The 21,137-nt window shown below is 45.2% G+C and overlaps 1 protein-coding gene across 2 annotated transcripts in view; it reads left to right on the top strand.

Annotated features, from left to right (window-relative positions):
* The window catches only part of grid2 (glutamate receptor, ionotropic, delta 2), a 938,309-nt gene that overhangs the window by 734,274 nt on the left and 182,898 nt on the right, over nucleotides 1–21,137 (top strand). For both annotated transcript variants that reach the window (XM_055641544.1, XM_055641535.1), the window contains exon 9: nucleotides 17,242–17,343. In XM_055641544.1, the coding sequence (XP_055497519.1) occupies nucleotides 17,242–17,343 (102 nt within the window). The remainder of the gene's footprint in view (nucleotides 1–17,241; nucleotides 17,344–21,137) is intronic.

Raw genomic sequence — 21,137 nt, 5'->3', positions numbered from 1 at the left:
ATAGGAGATTGAGGGGTGACCATGGACAAGATGGGCCAAAGGGCCTGTTTCCATACTCTAACGCTTGTCCTCCATTGCCACAGCATGGTGTTTCCTCATATTAACCTTACAATTGACATTGACATTGTTAGCCATTCAGTGTACGTGCTATTAGAGATGGATAATCAATGCAGCCTCAGCGTTGAGCTACCATCGATCTCATCGGAGACCCTCAGACCCTTAATCTTTAATCAAATGCCCTTGTCCCACTTAGCAAACCTGAACGGAAACCTGTGAAGATTTGGAAGGGAAGAACTGTTTTTCACCCAGTTTTATTCCACCAGGGAAGTCTTATGAGAAAAACTTTTTTCACCAGAGAGTGGTGAATTCAACTCCTGCAGAGGGTAGTTGACCTCCGGCAACCATCAGGGGGTATGGAGAGAAGGCAGGTACGGGATACTTCCAGATCATATTAACCACCGAAGGGCAACTAGCCATCCTAATTTCTATGTTTCGGCTTCCACTACCTGCAACCTAAGCAACTAATCGCAACCGGCTTCAACTAAAAAATTACCTATTTTCCAACGGCAACCTATTTTTAGTCAAGGCTGGTTTCGAATTTTTTCAAATAATCGGCGGAGCATAGAAGACGCTTGACTACGCAGAAACCACTTTCAACCATTAGGGAGAGTGACAAAAACCTCCGGGAACCGCACGGAAACCTTGGGTGGGGTGCAAGGTCTCCAGAGGTTTACGTTCTAAGTGGGACAGGGGCATTACGTTACTGGACTTTATCTTGCACTAAACATTATGCCCTTCATTATTTAACTGGACGCAGTGGACGGCTCAATTGTAATTGTATATTGTCTTTCAGTTGACTGGTTAGCATGCAACTAAAGCTCGTCACTGTACCTCGGAACACGTGACAATAAACTAAACTAACTAAACTAACTATAAGATCATAAGACATAGGAGCAGAATTCGGCCATGTTGCCCATTGAATCTGCTCCGCCATTCGATCATGGCTGATCTATTTTTCCCTCTCCTGTCTTCTCCCTGTAACCTTTGACACCTTATTGAGATTGTAAAGATCATGAGGGCTCGTGGATAAAGTCAACACTCAGAGTCTTTTTCCCAGGATAGAGGATTCTAAAACTAGAGGGTATAGGCTTCAGATGAGAGGAGAGAAATATAAGAGGGTCTGCTTTGTCATTCAGAGGGCAGTCTGTATCTGGAAAGAGCTTTCACAGAAAGTTATTAAAGATAGATTCTTGATTAGTACAGGTGTCAGAGGTTATGGGGAGAAGGCAGGAGAATGGGGTTAGGAGGGAGAGAAAGATCAGCCACGATTGAATGGCAGAGTAGACTTGATGGGCCGAACGGTCCAATTCTACTACTATTCCTTATGACATAATCATATATCCTTTTAAGAGACATTTGGACAGATATACTGTGTGGATAGAAGGGTTGAGAAGACTGCGAGCCAAATGCAAGCAAAAGCAATTAGCCAAGTATGCCAACTTGGTCAGCATGGACATTGAGAGCCAAAGGGCTTGTTTCCTTGCTCTGACTGGGATTACATAGCTACAGCAAGGTGTTTCCTTTGTTTTGCCCCTACAATTAACCTCATTAGGCATCCAGCATACATGCTATTAGAGATGAGTAATCAATGAGGCCTTAACACTGGAACACAATCTGTATAAAAAAAACTATGATACTTTGTATCAAAAGCACTAAACTGTTACATGCTTTAGATATTGACTTTGGAGATATAGTGTAGAAACAGGAAACAGGCACTTCGGCTCAACGAGTCCGAGCTGACCACCAATCACTCTGTACACTAGCACTATCCTACACACTAGCAGCAATAGAAACATAGGAACATAGGGAAATAGGTGCAGGATTAGGCCATTCGTCCCTTCGAGCCTGCACCGCCATTCAATATGATCATGGCTGATCATCTCATATCAGTACCACGCACCCTGCTTTTTTCCCCATAAGAGCCCTAAATCTAACTAACTCTCTCTTGAAAACACCCAGTGAATTGGCCTCCACTACCTTCTGTGACAGAAAATTCCACAGATTCACAACTCTCTGGGTGAAGAAGTTTTTCCTCAACTAAATCCTAAATGGCCTACCCCCTATTCTTAAGAATGTCTGAAGAAGGGTTTCGACCCGAAACGTTGCCTATTTCCTCCAGCACTTTTGTCTACCTTAATCTTAAACCCCTGGATCTAGACTCCCCCAACATCGGGAAAAAAATCCTACATCCAGCCTGTCCAATCCTTTAAGAATGTTATATGTTTCTATATGATCCTCTTTCATCCTTCCAAATTCCAGTGAATACAAGCCCAGTCAACCCATTCTTTCATCACATGTCAATCCCGCCATCCCGACCGATGCACTCCCACAATAGCAATAATGTCCTTCCTCAAATTAGGAGACCAAAATTGCACACAATACTCCAGGTGCAATCTCACCAGGGCCCAATACGACTGCAGTAGGACCTCCTTGCACCTAAACTCAAATCCTCTCGCAATGAAGGCCAACATGCCATTAGCTTTCTACCATGCCTGCTGTACCTGAATGCTTACTTTCAGTGACTGATGTACAAGCATGCCCAGGTCTCATTGCACCTCCCCTTTTCCTAATCTGACATCATTCAGATAATTCAGATAGTCTGAAGCAGGGTCTCGACCCGCAACGTCACCCATTCCTTCTCTCCAGAGATGCTGCCTCACCTGCTGACTTACTCCAGCATTTTGTGTCTACCATTCAGATAATAATATGCCTTCTTGTTCTTGCCAGCAAAGTGGATAACCTCACACTTATCCACATTATACTGCATCTGCCATGCATCTGCCCACTCACCCAACCTATCCAAGTCACCCTGCAGCCTCATAGCATTCTCATCGCATCTCACACTGCCACCCAGCTTTGTGTCATTCGCAAACTTGGAGATGTCACATTTAATTCCCTCGTCTAAATTGTTAATATACAATTTACAGAGGCCAATTAATCTACAAACCTGTTCGTCTTTGGAGTGTGGAAGTAAACCATAGGAAACCCACGCAGTCACAGGAAAAATGTACAAACTCCATGCAGCCAGCATCCATAGTCAGGATCAAACCCGCGTCTCTGGCACTGTAAACAAACAACTCTACTGCAGTGTCACTGTGCCACCATCAATGTGGAAAACAAAGCCCATTGTGGGTGGCAACTGGTATCCGAGTGCTCAGGTGATCATTTGCCCATGTTGTCTTGGCAAAATACCAGCTACACAATGTGTGCCTCTCACAGGTTGAAGGGCAGAAAGTTGTGAGCATACCTGGGCAGTTTACCCGCCAAAGGTGACAGGTGGCTCATGGAGATACAAGGAACTGTAAATGCTGGAATCTTGAGCAAAGCACAGAATGTCGGAGGAACAGTGGATTAGGCAGCTTCTGGTGAGGGAATGGACTGGCGACATTTCAGGTCGGGACACTTCTTCAGTCTGATAGTGACACAGGCCACATTGCCAATTTGTGCTACCATGCCTGACAGAGCAGCACAGTGGTGCAGCGGTAGAGTTGCTACATTACAACACCTGAGATCCGGGTTCGATCCTGACTACAAGTGCTGTCTGTATGGAGTTTGTACGTTCTTCCACTGACCGCGTGTATTTTCTCCGGGCATTCCTGTTTCCTCCCTCACTCCAAGGACATACAGGTTTGATGGTTAACTGGCTTTTGATAGATTGTAAATTGACCCTAGTGTGTAAGATAGTGTACGGGGTGATTGCTGATCAGCGTGGACTAGGCGGGCCGAAATACCTGTTTCCACTCTGTATTTCTAAAATCTAAAGTCCTCGGTATGGAACAGACAGATAATGTTCAGGTCGGAATCCTTGTTCAGACGAATATTGGCACAGGCCACTCGTTGCCAATTTCTATGATCATGCCTCTCACAAGAAACCTATGAAAAGGAAGGAATATTCTAATTTTAAAAACAAAGTGTTCCTATGATTCATAGTCAATTTCAGTGTTCCTGTGTCTGTGAATGTTTCAAAATTAAAACAGACTCTATAGTCTGAAGAAGGGCTTCAACACAGAAGCTTACCTATTCATTTTTTCTAGAGACGCTGCCTGACCTGTTGAGTTACTCCAGCATTTTGCGTCTATTTTAGCAAATATCTGCGGTATAACAGCAGCTGGCCAATGTACTCTGAAATTCTGTTGTATTGAAATCAATGCAATTGAATTTCGGAAAGAATCATAGCTAACAGTCACTAATGCATCACAGGCTGAAAGCACAAGACCAAGGGCAAACAGGTTCTGACACACAGTACTCGCCCTTATTGCACAGAACCGTTGATTGGAGTGTGTAGGAAGGAACTGCAGATGCTGGTATATAGCGAAGATAGACACAAAGTGCTGGAGTAACCCAGCGGGTTAGGCAGCATCTCTGGAGAAAAGGAATAGGTGACATTTCGGGTAGTGGAGGGCTGTACTTTCGGAGGGGTTGAGGTTAGAGTGGGTAAGGGGAATTGAAATTCACTGTTCCTATGTCAACATTCGCTGACAAAGGGAAACTGAAATATACTATGAATCTTCAGAAAACCCTGTTTTTAAAATTAGAATCTTCTTTTTCTTTGGTTTCTCGTGAGAAGCATAGCGACACAAATTGGCAACAGTGCAGGAAGGAACTGCAGATGCTGATTTAAACCGAAGATAGACACAAAAAGCTGGAGTAACTCAGCGGGTCAGGCATCATCTCTGGAGAAAAGAAATAGGTGACATTTCGGGTCGAGATCCTTCTTCAGACTGAGATTTCGGGGAAAGGGAAACAAGAGATATTGACAGTGATGTGGAGAGATATAGAACAAATGAATGAAAAATATGAAAACGAGTTGCAAACAATGAGACTCAACAAGACCATTTTGAAGCTACTGCAACATGGGTCAAAACAGTCAATTGTTACCTGTGTCCTTTGTCAGGTGAAAAACGAGTTGCAAACAATGGGACTCACAACCCAATATTAATTTCCATTTCAAGAAGCATCCCCTCTCTGCAACATGGGAACCAATCAGGTAGGTTGATTTCCCTTCCCATTGTTCCACTGAGCCAGTCTACTGGCAATAAGTGGCCTGTGTCAACATCATTCAGAAGCAGGGTCCCATCCCATAAGGTCACCCATCCTTTTTCTCCAGAGATGTTGCCTGACCCGCTGAATTACACCAGAACTTTGTGTCTATCTACAGATGTTGAAGAGGTTGATTTGGTGCAGGTGTTTTGAACTTCCATTGATACAGATATTCAATGGCAATGAGGAGCACTTAGTGAATGAACAGGTAACTGCAGATGCTGGAATTCTGAGTAAAAGTTCTGGAGTAACTCAGTGAGTCAGGCAGCACATCTGGAGGACAAACTTCAGGCTCCTGAACACTGCACGAACTGACTGTCTTGGATTGCACTGAGGACGTCAAGCCTTTTAAAATTTTGGGGTTATTGATTTATTGATTTTTTATTGTACTGGTATTGGGATTATTAGATTCCAAGAGTCATTTTGCGTGGAAACAGGCCCTTTGACCCAACTTGCCAATACCCACCAACATGTCTCATCTACACTAGTCCCACCTGCCTGTGTTTGGCACATATCCCTCTAAACCTATCCTATTCATGTACAGGTACCTGTCTAAATGTTTCTTAAACTGTGTGATAGCTGCCTCAACTACCCCCACCGGCAGCTCGTTCCATACACCCACCACCCTTTGTGTAAAAATGTTACCCTTCAGGTTTGTATCTTTCCCCCCTCGCGTTCTGTTTTCTGGTTCTGGATTCCCACACTGTGTGTTTACCCAATCTATTCCTCTCATGATTTTGTACTCCTCTATAAGATTATCTCTCATCCTCCTGCATTTGTGTTCTGTTATTTGTTTTGTAAATAAGGATCTGCAGTTCCTGGTTTCTACTATGATAATTTCCTACCCATTTGTAATTTGTTTATGTACCTTTCTCTGCAATGTGCATATTCGCTCAGTTTAGACTTTAGAGATACAGCACGGATATAGGCAGCACGGAAATAGGCCCTTCAGCCCATCGAGTCTGCGCAAACTAGCAATCACCCAGTACACTAGCGCTATGCTACAAACTAGGGCCCATTTTACAACTTACCAAAGCCAATTAACCTACAAACCTGCATATCTTTAAAATGTGGAAGGAAACAGGAGAACCTGGAGAAAGCCCTCACGGACATGGGGAGAATGTACAGACTCCATACAGACAACACCGTACAGTCAGGATCGAACCCGGGTCTCTGGCGCTGTAAGGCAGCAACTCTACTGCTGCATCACTGTGCCACCCCAGTTAAAAGCTTCATGTGTTCATCAACAATAGGAAAATGCATTTGCACAAGGAAGCATGCTACAGTGCAGAAAGCAGACAAGGCAAGTTTTATCTGCTTGGAAATGGAACATGGATCATTTCAGACAGGTTGCTGACTCATGCAGTTCCCCTCCGTCACCCCACTGACTCACACTGCTCATGTCTTTGTAAGCACATTTAAACTCAAACTAGTCCATAGATAGGATAGACACATACTGCTGGAGTAACTCTGCGGGTCAGGCAGCATCTCTGGACAAAATGAATAGGTGACGTTTCGGGTTGAGAGCCTTCTTCAGACTGAGAGTCATGGCAGAGGGAAACTAGAGGTATATCACAGATAAGCAAGGATAGGTGGAGCCCACAATGGTCCATTGTTGTCTGTGGAAGAGGTGATGACGAAGGGATAAGAACAGTGATACTAGCAGGACGTCTATTGTGTGTGTGTGTGGGTGGGAGCGGGGGACAATGAGAGAGTGAATGCAAAGGGAGTTTATCATGGGCAGGACCTACACAGTGAATGGTCGGGCTTCAGTTAGTGTCATAGAACAGAGAGATCTAGGAGTGTAGATACATAGTTCCCTGAAGGAGTAGCCACAGGTAGATCAGGTGGTCAAAAAGGCTTTTCGCACATTGGCCTTCATCAGTCAGAGTATTGTATAGAGTTGGTAGGTCATGTTGCAGTTGTATAAGATATTGGTGAGGCCACATTCAGAGCATTGTGTTCAGTTCTGGGCACCCACCGTGTTTTAGGAAATATGTTGTCCAGCTGGAAAGGGTACAGAGAATATTTACGAGGATGTTGCCCGGATAAGAGGGTCTGAGCTACGGGCAGAAGTTGAGTAATCTGGGACTCTATTCCTTGGAGCGCAGTGGTGTATAAGATCATGAGAGGAATAGATTGGTTAATTGCACAGAGTTTCTTGCACAGAGTAGCTGAATCGAGGATCAGAGGACATAGGATCAAGGTAAAGGGGTAGAGATTTAATAGGAACCCAAGAAATGTTCACACAAAGGTGTGGTGGATGTATGGTAAGCTGCCAGAGGAGGTAATTGAAGCAGGGACTATCCCAACATTTAAGAAACAGTTAGACAGGTACATGGATCGGACAGGTTTGGAGGGATATGGACCAAATGCTGGCAGGTGGGACTAGTGTAGCTGGGACATGTTGGCCGATGTGGGCAAGTTGGCCTGAAGGGCCTGTTTCCACACAGTATCATTGTATGACACTGTGACTCTATGAAACAAAGAACGAAAGAGATAAAGGAGAAGGAGAAAGAGAGAACACTCTGCTGGAGGAAAGGATGGAAGGGAATATGAAATGCAGCCAAGGCACTGAATCCAACTGAGCCCATTGCACAAGCAGTCAAGACTCAGCTCACTCATTGCATTTCTTCTGCATGGGGGGGGGGGGGGGGGGGGGGGGAGGTGACTGACCTGGGAGAAACTCAGCAGGTACTATAGGCGAAGGAATATGTGAGTTTCGGGTCGAGACCCTTCTTCAGACTGACTGTGGGGGTGGGGGGGGGAGGGGTGGGGCGAAGGGGAAATGAGAAAGGAAGGGGCAGAGACAGCAGGCTATGGACTGAGAACTGGGAAGGGGAGGGGAAGGAGGGAAAAAGCAAGGACTACCTGATTTCGCTTGGGTAGTTTATACCCCAGCGGTATGAACATTGACCTCCAATTTCAGGTAGTCCTTGCTTTCTTCGACAATCATTACTGGACTTGACCTTGCACTAAATATTATTCCCTTTATCCTGTATCTGTCTTGGACAGATTGATTGTAATCATGTAGTCTTTCCACTGACTGGACAGCACGCAACAAATAAGATTTTCACTGTACCTCGGTACACATGACAAGAAACTAAACTAAGTTAAATTAAAGTAAACTAAACTGACTACCATGGCCATGTGCAACTTGGAAATCTGCTGAAGTTGCAATTTTCTTTCTTCCTCTCAATCATCAACGATATTGTTATTCCTCTCTCAGCTGTGCATTGCCACAATGTGGTCAATATTTAGCCTGTGCTGATGTTGCAGTCAGCAGAAGTTCTTATGCTGTCCATACGCTAAAGTAATTCCTTTGATTTACCATTGGGACTGGCTTTAGATCATGATGACAAATCATAGCATTACTCCCAACCATTTACAAACTATGTTTTTGAAATTAAAAAGCCCCGCATTATAAACTCAGCTCTGATCTACTGTACATCTTCTGGGAGATGTCGTTAAGATGAATATGTTGCATATCGTTGTTTATAATGTTTTCTTGGCCAACCTCCCACCATCTATAAACAAGCTTGTACTAGACTCTACTCTCTGTATCCTAAATCACACTCTCTCTTTCATTCTCTACTCAATGAATTCCATCGGCATCCTGTACACTCTGCCTAGCATCTAAAATTCCTAAATTCTTCCATTGCCTTATCACTGTCGGGTCTCCGGTGTCATTGGGCCTATCATCCTGAAGCCGGTGGTGGCCTCCGGCCAGAACCAACCTGAGGGCTCCAGTCGCGGAGTCTGCGGACTTGCCATCGCGGAGCTGGCTGACTTGGGAACGGGATGAGCTGTGGTGGCGCGCGGCTGCGACGCGACTTCGGAGCTTTGGAGGCTCTGGCCGCAGGCCCGGTGAACAGGAACATTGGGAGCTCGCAGGTCCCTGGTGGGCGACCGCTTTTCAGAGCTCCTGCAATGGCAACTTCCCCCGCTGGAATCACAGGGTTTAAATGATTCGGAGCAGGGCCTAACATCGCCCGGTGCGGCTTAAACAACCGCAGGACTTACCATCGCCCGCCGGGGGCTTTAACATCGGGATACCCAATTGTACTGCTGGATCGCGGGAGAAGAACAAAGGGAAGAGATAAGACTTTTGCCTTCCATCACAGTGAGGAGGTGTTGGAGATTCACTGTGATGGATGTTTGTGTAAATTGTGTTAAGTGTGTGTCTTGGGTTTTGTTGTAATGTTAAGACTGTAAAAATGTAATTTTGTTCAAACCAAGCTGTATGAATCAAAGATCCTATAGCGGAGCAAGATAGGCCACTCCTGCGAAATGCAATGGGCTGATGTGTAGTACGCTACGGAGGGGATCCTGGGCATTTTTCCCCACCCATTTTAGTAACCGGAACCTACCCGACCCGACCCGACTCGCAGGGTAATCAACGTTGTGGGGGAACAGTTTTTGTGCGTGATATAGGGTTAGATTCATAATTCTGTTAGTTCATAATTCTGTTAATTCTTGTTAAAGAATAAAATGTTTATAAACACACATACATGAATGTGATATAGAGGTATATAATCATATAACACACACAATTATATTTCTTCTGATTTTTATATCCAATGATGAACTTTATTTCAGACTAGACAAGGGACATTAAATAATAGACATTGTAAACCTCCCCGCAACTTCACACACACACCAGGCCCTATCCCACTCCTCAACCCCCCCCCCCCCCCCCCCCCCCCCCACCCCCCCCCCCCCCCCCCCCCCCCCCCCCCCCCCCCCCCCCCAGGCACTCCCTCGCCTCCCCCCCCACACTACAATGTCTCCCCCCCTCCTATGCTGTAGTTCCTTAACCCACCAGCCCCCAACCCCCCATCTCTCCCCATGCTCTCTGCACCCCGGCCCCTACCCCACCTCTCTCTCCCAAAGATCTTATAGTGGAGCTCCGCTATAAGATCTTTGTCTCTCTCTCCCTCCCCCGGCCCTACCCAACCCTCCTGCGCCACCACTACTCCACTTGCACTACTCCCCTCCTCTCCCCCCGCTGCCCCGGGCCGCGCACCCCCGCTCCCCGCCTAGGCCCCAGGCCTCCCCGCTGCCCTGGGCCGCGCACCCCCTCTACCCACCTAGGCCCCAGGCCTCCCCGGGCTGCGTACCCCCATCTCCCCGACCAAGTCAAAGACCAAAGCGAAGATACGGGAGCGGAGGCGGAAGCAAAGATCCGATTTTTGGCCGGAAGCAAGATGGCGGAACAAGATGGCAGAGGCTGGTTGCTAACATGAGTCCTATAATCACCCATGAATCTGCCCATGACCGTACTACGTGTTTTGCGTAGGAGTAGGCCATCTTGCTCCGCTATAGGATCTTTGGTATGAATTGCAATAAAAGGCATTCTATTCTATTCTATTCTATTCTATTTTCTTCTTCCCTGTTGAAATCATGCAAATCCCTGACAGCCCTGTAATCTCACACAATTAGCAATCATGCATTTAGTTCCCTAGACCCCAGATTCCTCACCCTCTCGATCTCTCTTTTCTCCCATAAGACCCATTTTAAAAGCTATTTCACCAAGCTATTTGTCATTGCTCTTACCATCTCCTTTCCTGGTTCGATATTACGTTTCTGTCTTGTACAGGACTTCTTGGAATGCCTAAAGGGTCTCTCTCACTTAGGCTATTTTCTAGGTGACTACAGACGACTAGACTGTTGCAACACAGATGCTGGTGTGTCGCCTGTATGGTTGTGAGTAGTCTCCTCAGTCGCCCAAAGAGTCGTAGCGTCTTTCTGGTCGCGGCTGGATTTTCAACATGTTGAAAAATTTTCGGAGACAGTCGGCGACAATGGGTTTGACGCCAATGAGCGTAGCAAGGCAAGACAAGACAAGATACATTTATTTGTCACATGTACCAATTGGTACAGTGAAGTGTGTGGTCACCATACAGACATACGAATAAAAATGAGCACAGAATACGATAGTCTTTAACACAGACATCCCCACACAGCGGGATCAGATTTTCCCACATCCTCCTCTATTGTCCTCTGTTGTTCACCCATGGTCGGGGGGCTCCCGAACCCCTCGCTGTCGCTGCTACAGGAGGCCCGATGTTCAGGCCCGCTCGCCGGGATGATGGAACTCCGACGTCGGAACAGGGGAACATTCTCAGCGGCTTGGACATCCGAAACGGCCACTTCCTACTGGAGACCGCGGCTCCCGAAGTCCACAGGGTGCGCTTGGCAGAGATTTCACACTGGCGGCCCTCGGCAAAAGGTCCCAAGACTCCACGATGTTGAAGTCGCAGGCCCAACACTTCAAACGGCGATCCCCGGTAAGGCATCGCCCACTCCGACGTGAATCCAGCGCTGCGCCATTGCTGAAGCTTTGGTCCGGTCCCCAGCAGGAAAGGCCGCGCCCAATCCAGTTGGTAGGCCGCGAGGAGTGGGGCCAGGACGTGACTCGGAGACTAGTCGCATCGTCGCCAGGACGTGACTGGGAAACGGTTTCCCCCTTATCCTACCCCCATCCCCCACATAGAAAAACTAAAGAAACCTCCAAAACATACTTTAAAACAAACTAAAAATAAAGAAAGATAGAAAAACAGACAGAGGCTGTAGGCAGAGGCAGCCATCAATGCGGCGCCCCTGGTGGCAGACTTCTCCTGACGTAGGTGCTGTTGTGGTTGTTGCTAGGTTAACGTAGATTGTAACCAGGTTAATGTTGGTTGTCGCCAGGATGACGTAGGTTGTCGCCGGTGCTGACATTGGGTTTTTTTTGTTGTTAAAATAATGATTCTATTTCAAATTTTATGTCGAAGGTTATTGTCACTTGTCTCTAGCTGGTGCAGTTTATTGTCACTTGTCTCTAGCTGGTGCAGTTTATTGTCACGTACCTAACTGGTGCAGTTTATTGTCACGTACCTAACTGGTGCAGTTTATTGTCACGTACCTAACTGGTGCAGTTTATTGTCATGTACCTAACTGGTGCAGTGAAATTCTTTGATTTTGCACAAATTATACAAGAGAGTCGCCACAAAGGCACCGGCAAAGTTCCAAAAGGTACTCGTCCCTTCTTCGTCCCCCACGCCGGGTCCCCCTTTGTTCTTCGCGACGCAGCCTGTCCACCTCAGCCGGACCTCGAGACTCCAACCCCGTCCTCGGCACCACCTCGAGGTTCCGACACGACCCAACCCACATCCGTGAGGGCTCCAACTCGACCTCGGGGTGTCCGATCCGACCCAACCTCATCGCTTCAACGACCCACTCCTTACTGTGACGCAAGTCCTCCTCCATTGTCCTGGTGTGTCTCAGCCCTGCTCGCCGGGAGTGTCCCGGTCCACCGCCCGCAAGGAGTATCCCAGTTATATAAGACATTGGTGAGGCCACATTTAGAGTATTGTGTTCAGTTCTGGGCACTTTGTTATAGGAATGATGTTGTCAAGTTGCAAAGAGTGCAGAGAAGATTTACAAGGACGTTGCCAGGAATCGAGGACTTGAGCTCTAGGGAGTAGCTTAGCATGCTAGGACTTTATTCCTTAGAGCGCAGGAGGATGAGGGGTGATCTTATAGTGTACAAAATCATGAGAGGAATAAATCAGGTTGACGCACAGAGTCTCATGGCCAGAGTAGGGGAATCGAGAACCAGAGGACATAGGTTTAAGGTGTGGGGGGGGGGAGGGAAATTTAATAGGAACCTAAGGGGTAACGTTTAATAGGAACCCTGAGAGGTAATATCATAACATTTAATAAACATTTAGACAGGTACATGGATACGATAGGTTTAGAGGGACATGGGCCAAACGCAGACAGGTGGAACTAGTGTAGATATTGGTCGGTGTGGGCTGCTTGTAATGAAGGGCCTGTTTCCTCGCTGTATGACTGTGACTCTATCACTCTATATGACACAGGATTTTATTTACTTACTTCGTATTTTATGTACACATATAAAACTATGGCAGAGAACACAAAATGTTGGAGTCACTCAGCTGGTCAGGCAGTATCTCCGGAGGCCATGGAAAAATTACGTTTCAGGTCTGGACCGTTCATCAGACTGATTGCAGTAGGGGAGAGAAAGCTGGAAGTGCGGTGGGGGCAGGATAAATTCTGGCAAAAGACAGGAGGATGCAGCTGGGGTGGGACGTTGACTATCAGATAGGTAGGTGGACAGAGGCTAGTGATGGAAAGGACACAAAATAGACAATAGGTGCAGGAGTAGGCCATTCTTCCCTTCGAGCCAGCACTGCCATTCAATGTGATCATGGCTGACCATCCACAATCAGTACCCTGTTCCTGCCTTCTCCCCCTATCGCCTGACTCCGCTATCTTTAAGAGCCCTATCTAACTCTCTCTTGAACGTATCGAGAGAACTGGCCTCCACCGCCCTCTGAGGCAGAGAATTCCACACTCACAACTCTCTGTGTGAAAAAGTGGTTCCTCATCTCCTAAAATAGATGATAAAGATGGGGCTGGTTGGAGGGGAGGGGATGTGTGAAATAGGCAGAATGGTGGAAGAAATGAGTGTGCACTGAGGTGAGGGGGTTGTGGAGGATTGTTTGCAGGCCAATTGGAACCATGGTCCGAACTGTAATAAATTGATAGCTGAAGACATGTAGGCTTTTTCAGTGAGAGTCATGGAGCTGTACAGCACAGCAACAAGCCCTTCAGTCCATCACGTCCATGTTGGCCTTTTATGCCTGTCTGCATAATTCCATTAGTCTGCAGGACAAATGCGACCTTCTATTTCTCTGTCTCCCTCAATGCATCTTAAGTACAGAGCTTGTATGTGATTCTACCACCTCGTCTTGAATGCACATTCCAGATATCAACATTCTCTGTGTAGACTTCAGACTTTACTTCAGACTTTAGAGACACTGTGTGGAAATAGGCCCTTTTGCTGGCCGAGTCTGAGCCGACCAGCGATCACCCTACGCACCAACACTATCCTACACACTAGGGGACAATTGACAATTTACAGAAGCCAATTAACCTACAACCCTGTACATCTTTGCAGTGTGGTTGGGAGGAAACCCGAGCACCCGGTGAAAACCCACATGGTCACAGGGAGAATGTACAAACGCCATAAAGACAGCACCTGCAGTCAGAATCGAACCCATGTCTCTGGTGTTGTAAGGCAGAAACTCTACTGCTGCGCCACTGCGCCACCCCAAGTGTAAAATGAACTTACCCTTTAGGTCTACTTTAAAACTACTTCCTCTCACCTTAAACTTTTGCCTGCTTATAACTCATCTTTACTAGTTTTTTTGTGGTTGTGAACAAAGATAATTTCTGTTTATTAGAAAATAGATAGTATGTAATAGAAATACGGTAGATAGATAATAATGGACTGTTTTGTATTTTTTCGAAGCTCTCCCCATATTATTAACCTTACGGAAGTTCATATTTAGGTTGTGATATGTGTCTTACCAACTACTGAGGCATCTCCTAATTAGATTACCTGCTGACCTAGTTGATAAAAGAACCACCTGTTGAACCTTTACTGAAGGTAATGAACTACAGTGACGAACTCTAGGGATTGGGCGGCTGAGTGACGCAGTGGTAGAGTTGCTGCAAGTAAGAATTTCAATGTTCTGTTTGGGACATATGACAATAAAACGCCCTTGACTAGCTCCTTGAGCAGGTCTTGTACCCACAGCTTTTGGATGTAGAAGTGCAAGTGCATTCACAGAAGCACTGCTGGCCTCATTAACGTTGCTTTGAAAGTAGTCCTTGCTTTTCCCAGATGTGTAATTATGGATAGTTTTGGAAATGAAATTAAAATGTCCATTATTGCAAAATTGTTCGCACATACAACTTATGTGACAAGAAAAAACCTGAGCTGAAGTTATTTAATTACAAATGTATGTTAAACCTAAAGCACTTTAGACAAAGGCACTGTTTTAAAATGAATATGTGTTCAATTTCAAATTTAATAACAATTTAAACATTACAAAGTGCTTAAAGGTTCCCCTGTGGTTGTGACAGAAATGTAATATTCAGAAACACTGTTCACAATTAACAATCTTTATTCCAGGAAAGAAGCATGGCTGAAAGAGTTGTGCAGCTTGATAGTTAACACTCATAGAATATTCAGTAGATCTTCTCACAGGATAATCAGCCCTCAATCCTTGATCAAAGAAAGCCACACTTCATAGGACAATTAAATCCTGACTTTCATCCTCTGGTGTACATGCTAAATGTGCAAGTATTAATATATGATACAGCATAGAAACAGGCCCTTTGGCCCACAGAGGCCATGCTAACCATCAATAACCCATTTACACTAATCCTACACTAATCTTAGGGCTAACACTAGCTCTTAGGGCTAATGGAATCAAGGGATATGGGGAGAAAGCAGGAACGAGGTACTGATTGTGGGTGATCAGCCATGATTACAGTGAATGCCAGTGCTGGCTCAGAGGGCCTAATGGCCTGCCTACTCCTGTACCTATTGTTTATGTTTCTATCATCAAATTTTACTCTTTCTATGGTGTCATCAATTTCCCCCATTCATCTATACAATGGAGGTAATTTACAGTGACCCAATTACCCTTCCAACCTTGCTAAAAGCAAGGAATTGCTGATAGACACAAAATATTAGAGTAACTCAGCAGGTCAGGCAGCATCTTTGGAGAAAAGGAATGGGTGACGTTTTGGGTCGAGAACCTTCCTCAGACTGAGGGTCACGGGAGAGGGAAACTAGAGGTATGTAAAGGTACAAACAAATCAGAGCCGCCACCGATGACCAAGGTGGAGCCCACAATGGTTCATTGTTGGCTGTGGAAGAGGTGATAACGAACAGATAAGTTGATGCAAACAGTGGAACTAGCAGGATGACTAAGGTGAGGGAGGGGTTGAGAGAGAGGGAATGCAATGGTTACTTGAAATCAATATTCATACCCCTGGGTTGTAAGCTGCCCAAGTAAAATATGATGAGCTGTTCCTCCAATTTGTATGTGGCCTTACTCTGACAGTGGAGGAGGCCCAGGACACAATTGTCAGTATGGGAAGATAGACTCAAAATGCTAGGGTAACTCGGGCAGCGTCGCTGCATAGAAGGAATGGGTGACGCTTCGGGTCGAGACCTTTCTTCAGATACGAAATGTCACCTATTTCTTCTCTCCAAAGATGCTGCCTTTCCCACTGAGTTACCCCAGCATTTTGTGTCTATCTTCGGTTTAAACCAGCATCTGCAGTTCCTTCCTACAACGTCAGTATCGGAATGGGAAGGGGAGTTAAAATGTTTGGCAACCGGGAGATCGTGTAAGCCAAGGCGAAGTCAGCATAGGAAATACGGTGTAAACCAGCATCTCCAGTTTGTTCCCACGTGGGAATTACAGATGCTGGTTTAGAAAAAGGTGACACAAGGCGCTGGAGGTTTGTATTGATTTCCATGTTCTCCAGAGATGCTGCTGCCGGACCCACTGAGTTATTCCAGCAGTTTAGCATCACTGCATGTCTTTGGGATGTGAGGGGAAACCAAAGGAAACCTATGTGATCTCAGGGAGAAGGTGGAAACTCCACACGGATAGCATCCAAGGTCAGCACATATAAGAAGTGACATGGAATACAGCGTATGTATAGCGTGATGGGGAGAAGCACCAGATTCATGTATGCCCAACCTTTCGTTATGAATTTAATTGTCCCATTACAGTACATATGACAATAACACAACCTTGACAATTCACTCTTCTCTTTGCTATTCCTATTGTACTTGTGTATGGTTTATTGGAAGCATTTGACTTGTCATCTGATCTGTCATGGTGTCATCTGATTTGATGGCACACATGCAAAGTTTTTAGCTGGATCCTGGTTCCTGGTGTATGTGGCAATAATAAAGGGCAGCGCAGTGGCGCAGCGGTAGAGTTGCTGCTTTACAGCGCCAGAGACCTGGGTTTGACCCTGACTGCGGGTGCTGTCTGTATGGAGTTTGTACGTTTTCCTCACATACACGTGGGTTTTCTCCGGATGTTCCGCTTTTCCCCCACACTCCAAAGACGTAAAGTTTGTAGGTTAATTGGCTTCGGCAAAAATTGTAAATTGCCCCTAGTTTGTAAGGTAGTGCTAATGTACGGGGATGACTGGTCGGCATGGACTTGGTGGGCTGCCTGCTGACACACTGTATCACTGAACAGAACTAAACTAAAACTGAATAAGCTCACACTCTCTTACGTTTCCTTTTCATAGCTTGGCACTTGGAGCCCGGACTCCGGGTTGAATGGATCACTGATGGATAAAAAGCTGGAAAACAATATGCGGGGTGTGATGCTCCGTGTTGTAACGCTACCGGTAAGAACATCTTACTCCTTCTCTCCATCAAACTTGCTTCAGGAAGTGCTAACGGTTTACTGGCTGTGGATTTAGCTGGATTTGCATTTGACCTTGTTGGTGAGATCATGTGTGGTATGCTCCCACAACTAATGTTTAATCAATTCAAGAGCTATTAGGGAAGTTAAGGAAATTAATCAACCCAGGTTGTCAGCAGAAGTAAACATTTGCAAATGAGGTTTGATTTGTCATTGTAATGTCTTCACAAGTGCATTTAATGGGTATGCAAAGAGGTAATGGCATATTTTGCAAGTTGCACACTTGAACTATTTATATGTTGAGTCTTTTAGCTGTTAGTGGAGTCTGAAAATTACAGATATTGCAGACTGGTTCCACCAAGATGTTGTACAGAATACTACAGGATATCTTTCTTCCCAGTGGCTATCAAACTGTACAACTCATCCCTTCTGTCGTAGGGTAGACTGACTCCCCTTCCCCCCCCCCCCCCCCCCCCCCCCCCCCCCCCCCCCCCCCCCCCCTTTGCACATCCCCAATCCCCAATCCTTTCCACTCGTCACTTTAATTTAATGTTTCATGTATTCTGTGTTTTATGACTGCTGGCAAATCAATTTCCCTCCCAAGATAAACTTCTATTGTATCGTATATTGACGAAGCAGCCACACCACCTTTAATAGACACAAATAGCTGGAGTAGCTCAGTGGGATGGGCAGCATTTCTAGAGAAAAGGAATAGCTGACGATTCGAGTCGAGATCTTTATGCAGACAGGAAACTATCTTCAGAGCGTTGAGACAGATCCTTTGGCCCATCGAGTCCACACTGACTATCGATCACCCATTCACAATTTCTTATCCACTCCCTGCACATTAGGTGAAATGTATGTAGGACAATTAACCAACAAACACGCATGTCTTTGGGTTGTGAGAGGAATCCCATGTAGTCACAGGGGAACATGCAAACTCCACACAGGTAGCACCCGAGGTCAGAAACAATCCTGGCATACTGGCACTATGAGCCAGCAGCTGAATGTTGGTGGTTTCATTGTATCCTTACAACGTTTGGTATTGATGAACATGGTCTTTCAGGATGGACAAAATGTTAAATGGTCAGCTCGACATAGACTACAAGACCTACACCAAACCCAAACCAATCAGGAGCAGACGAGGGCATTCGATCCAGTTTGTGATCCCAGTTACAAAGACAGATGTGTACAGCAATTTGTTCTTCCTGCGCACAATTAAAGCATGGAATAATCTCCACCCAACTATAGTTACCCAACCAGATGCAACTAAATTTAAAGTAGCCCTTTCTTCCCAATAACACTTTCTGGCTTAAGCCCTCCCTTCACCACCTCCAGTTTAAATTCCATTTGGGATATTTTGGAGGACCAAGAAACCAAGAACCAAGACAAACTTTGTTAGGAAGTGCTTTCTGTCAGGTTGGTGCTTTCATGTTGCATTGAATGGTTTGCAAATGAAGAAAGCAATGCATTTCTATTGCACTTTTCACAATGTCAGGCTGCCCTGAAGTGTTTTAGTGGCTATTAAATACCTTACTAGGTAGTTACCACTGTAACTTAGGAAACTATGTACAAAATTAGTAAACTAGTTCATTTTATAGTGATATAGAAAGAGCTGGAGTAGCTCAGCGGGTCAGGCAGCATCTCTGAGAACTTGGATAGGTGAAGTTTTGAATCGGGCCTCTTCTTCAGTCTGACCTGAAACGTCACCTATCCATGTTCTCCAGAAATGTAGCCTGCATGCCAGGTGATTCCAACACGTTTCACTTTTTGTAAACCTGCAGCTGTAGTTCCTTGTGCCTATGTTTATATTGTGAGAAGTATTTTGTATTTAATTTTTGCATGCAACATAATACTAGCTTGCAGTTTATACCAGGGCACGTTATTTCAATATATCTTCCCTGTTATTTCAATATATCTTCCCTATCCATCATTAAAATTAAGCGGGATTAAGACTTTTTATGCATTCAAACATTCTCCATATATTGGAAATGTCAATGCATTCAGACTATTATCGTAGAACAAGCAGGTGTAAAGGCATACTTTATCCAAAAAAAGAAAAACTAGTTCATTAAAAACTTTCTATTATAGACATTGCTAGTGCATTATAACTCGCAGTCCATCATCAAAAGTGTTGGTACATTATGCCTTCCATTTGTCGTGACTGGAATAATATGTTTTTTGTGTGGATTATTGTTCTATTAATACTGAATTAATCAGCACTTAAGAGGTACCTCTGTAAAGCTGTAAAGCACTTTGCAATGTTCTGAAGTTGTGAATTGAGTCACTAAAACAAAAGCCTTTTTATGTTTGAGTAATAAAATCCTAGAGCTATACAGCACGGCCACAAGCTCTTTGGCCCAAGTAGCCCATGCCAGTAAAGTTAGCATTCTGGGCTAGTTCCATTTTCCTGTACTTGGTCCATATCTCTCTAAGCCCTTTTATCTGTTTCACCTCTTATCCTTACATTTCCCTTCTGATCTCCTCATCTCACAGCCTGTTATCCTTTCATCTCTATCCTTTATCCAACCATCCACCTATCAACCCCCTCCACCCCCTTCACTGTATCCACCTACCACTTGCAGGACATTGTCCCGCCCACACCTTTTTTTCCAACTTTCTCACCTTCCCCCTACAATCAGTCTGAAGAAGGGTCTAGACCTGAAATGTCACGTATTCATGTTCTCCAGAGGTTGCTGCCTAACCCATTGAGTTTCTCCAGCCCTTTGTCTTTTTTATCTCTGCATATATTTGGCCACAGATAGACACACTATGCTGAAGTAAAGGGCCTGTCCCACTTGGGCGTCATTTGCACGTCACGCAAGTGGCGCGCAAGGATTTTGAGCATCCCAAAATCCTGGGGCACCGCGCGCTACCGCGCGCCACTGCATATGCCATCAAGCCTCACCACGCGCCATGCGAGCGTCATGCATGCCATGCGCGCGTCACGACATGCCAACCAATTTTTATTATATCACGTAAATTACACGCAAATTACACCCAAGTGGGACAGGCCTTTCACTCAGCGGGTCAGGCAGCATCTCTGGAAAAAGATATTCCAGCATTTGGTCTCTATCCTCGGTGTAAACCAGCATCTGCAGTTCCATCCCACACATTTGATTTGTCCAAATGTCTTTCAAAAGTTGTAATTGCACCCACTTCCATAGCTTCCTCTGACAACTCATTCCAGATGTGGACTGCCATCTGAATAAAAAAGTTGCACCTGAAGACCCTTTAAAATCTCTTCCCACTCACTTTAAGCCTTTGTCTCTACTTTTAGAATCATCAAGTACATCATCAGACCCTGGCCCTACATTTTGAATGCTACTTATTTCTCTGACTCGTGTGGCAGTATCATTATAATGCATTGATATCACTATAATGCATTGGTGAGATTCACTATAATGCATTGATATCACTATAATGCATTCGTGAGATGCACTATAATGCATTGGTATCGCTATAATGCATTGGTGAGATGCACTGTGGAACATTGATTCAGTCCTTCAAATTGATGGGGAATATTCCACTGGAATGTCTGAACACTGCAGAAGTATTCGTGACAATCATGGGTAAGAGTTACAGTCATAAAATCACAGAATAATGTAGAACAGAAACAGTCCTTATGACTTTACTTTACTTTAGACTTTAGAAGTACAGTGTGGAAACAGACCCTTCGGTCCACTGAGTCCACGCCAACATGCAAACTCCCATGCATTAGCACTATTCTACACACTAGGGACAATTTACAATTTACAGAAGCCAATTAACTTACAA

The sequence above is a fragment of the Leucoraja erinacea genome, chromosome 1 (assembly GCF_028641065.1).
Source record: "Leucoraja erinacea ecotype New England chromosome 1, Leri_hhj_1, whole genome shotgun sequence".
Classification (NCBI taxonomy): Eukaryota; Metazoa; Chordata; class Chondrichthyes; order Rajiformes; family Rajidae; genus Leucoraja; species Leucoraja erinaceus.
The sequence above is the reverse complement of the archived record's forward strand: the minus strand, read 5'-3'. Positions and strand labels throughout refer to the sequence as shown.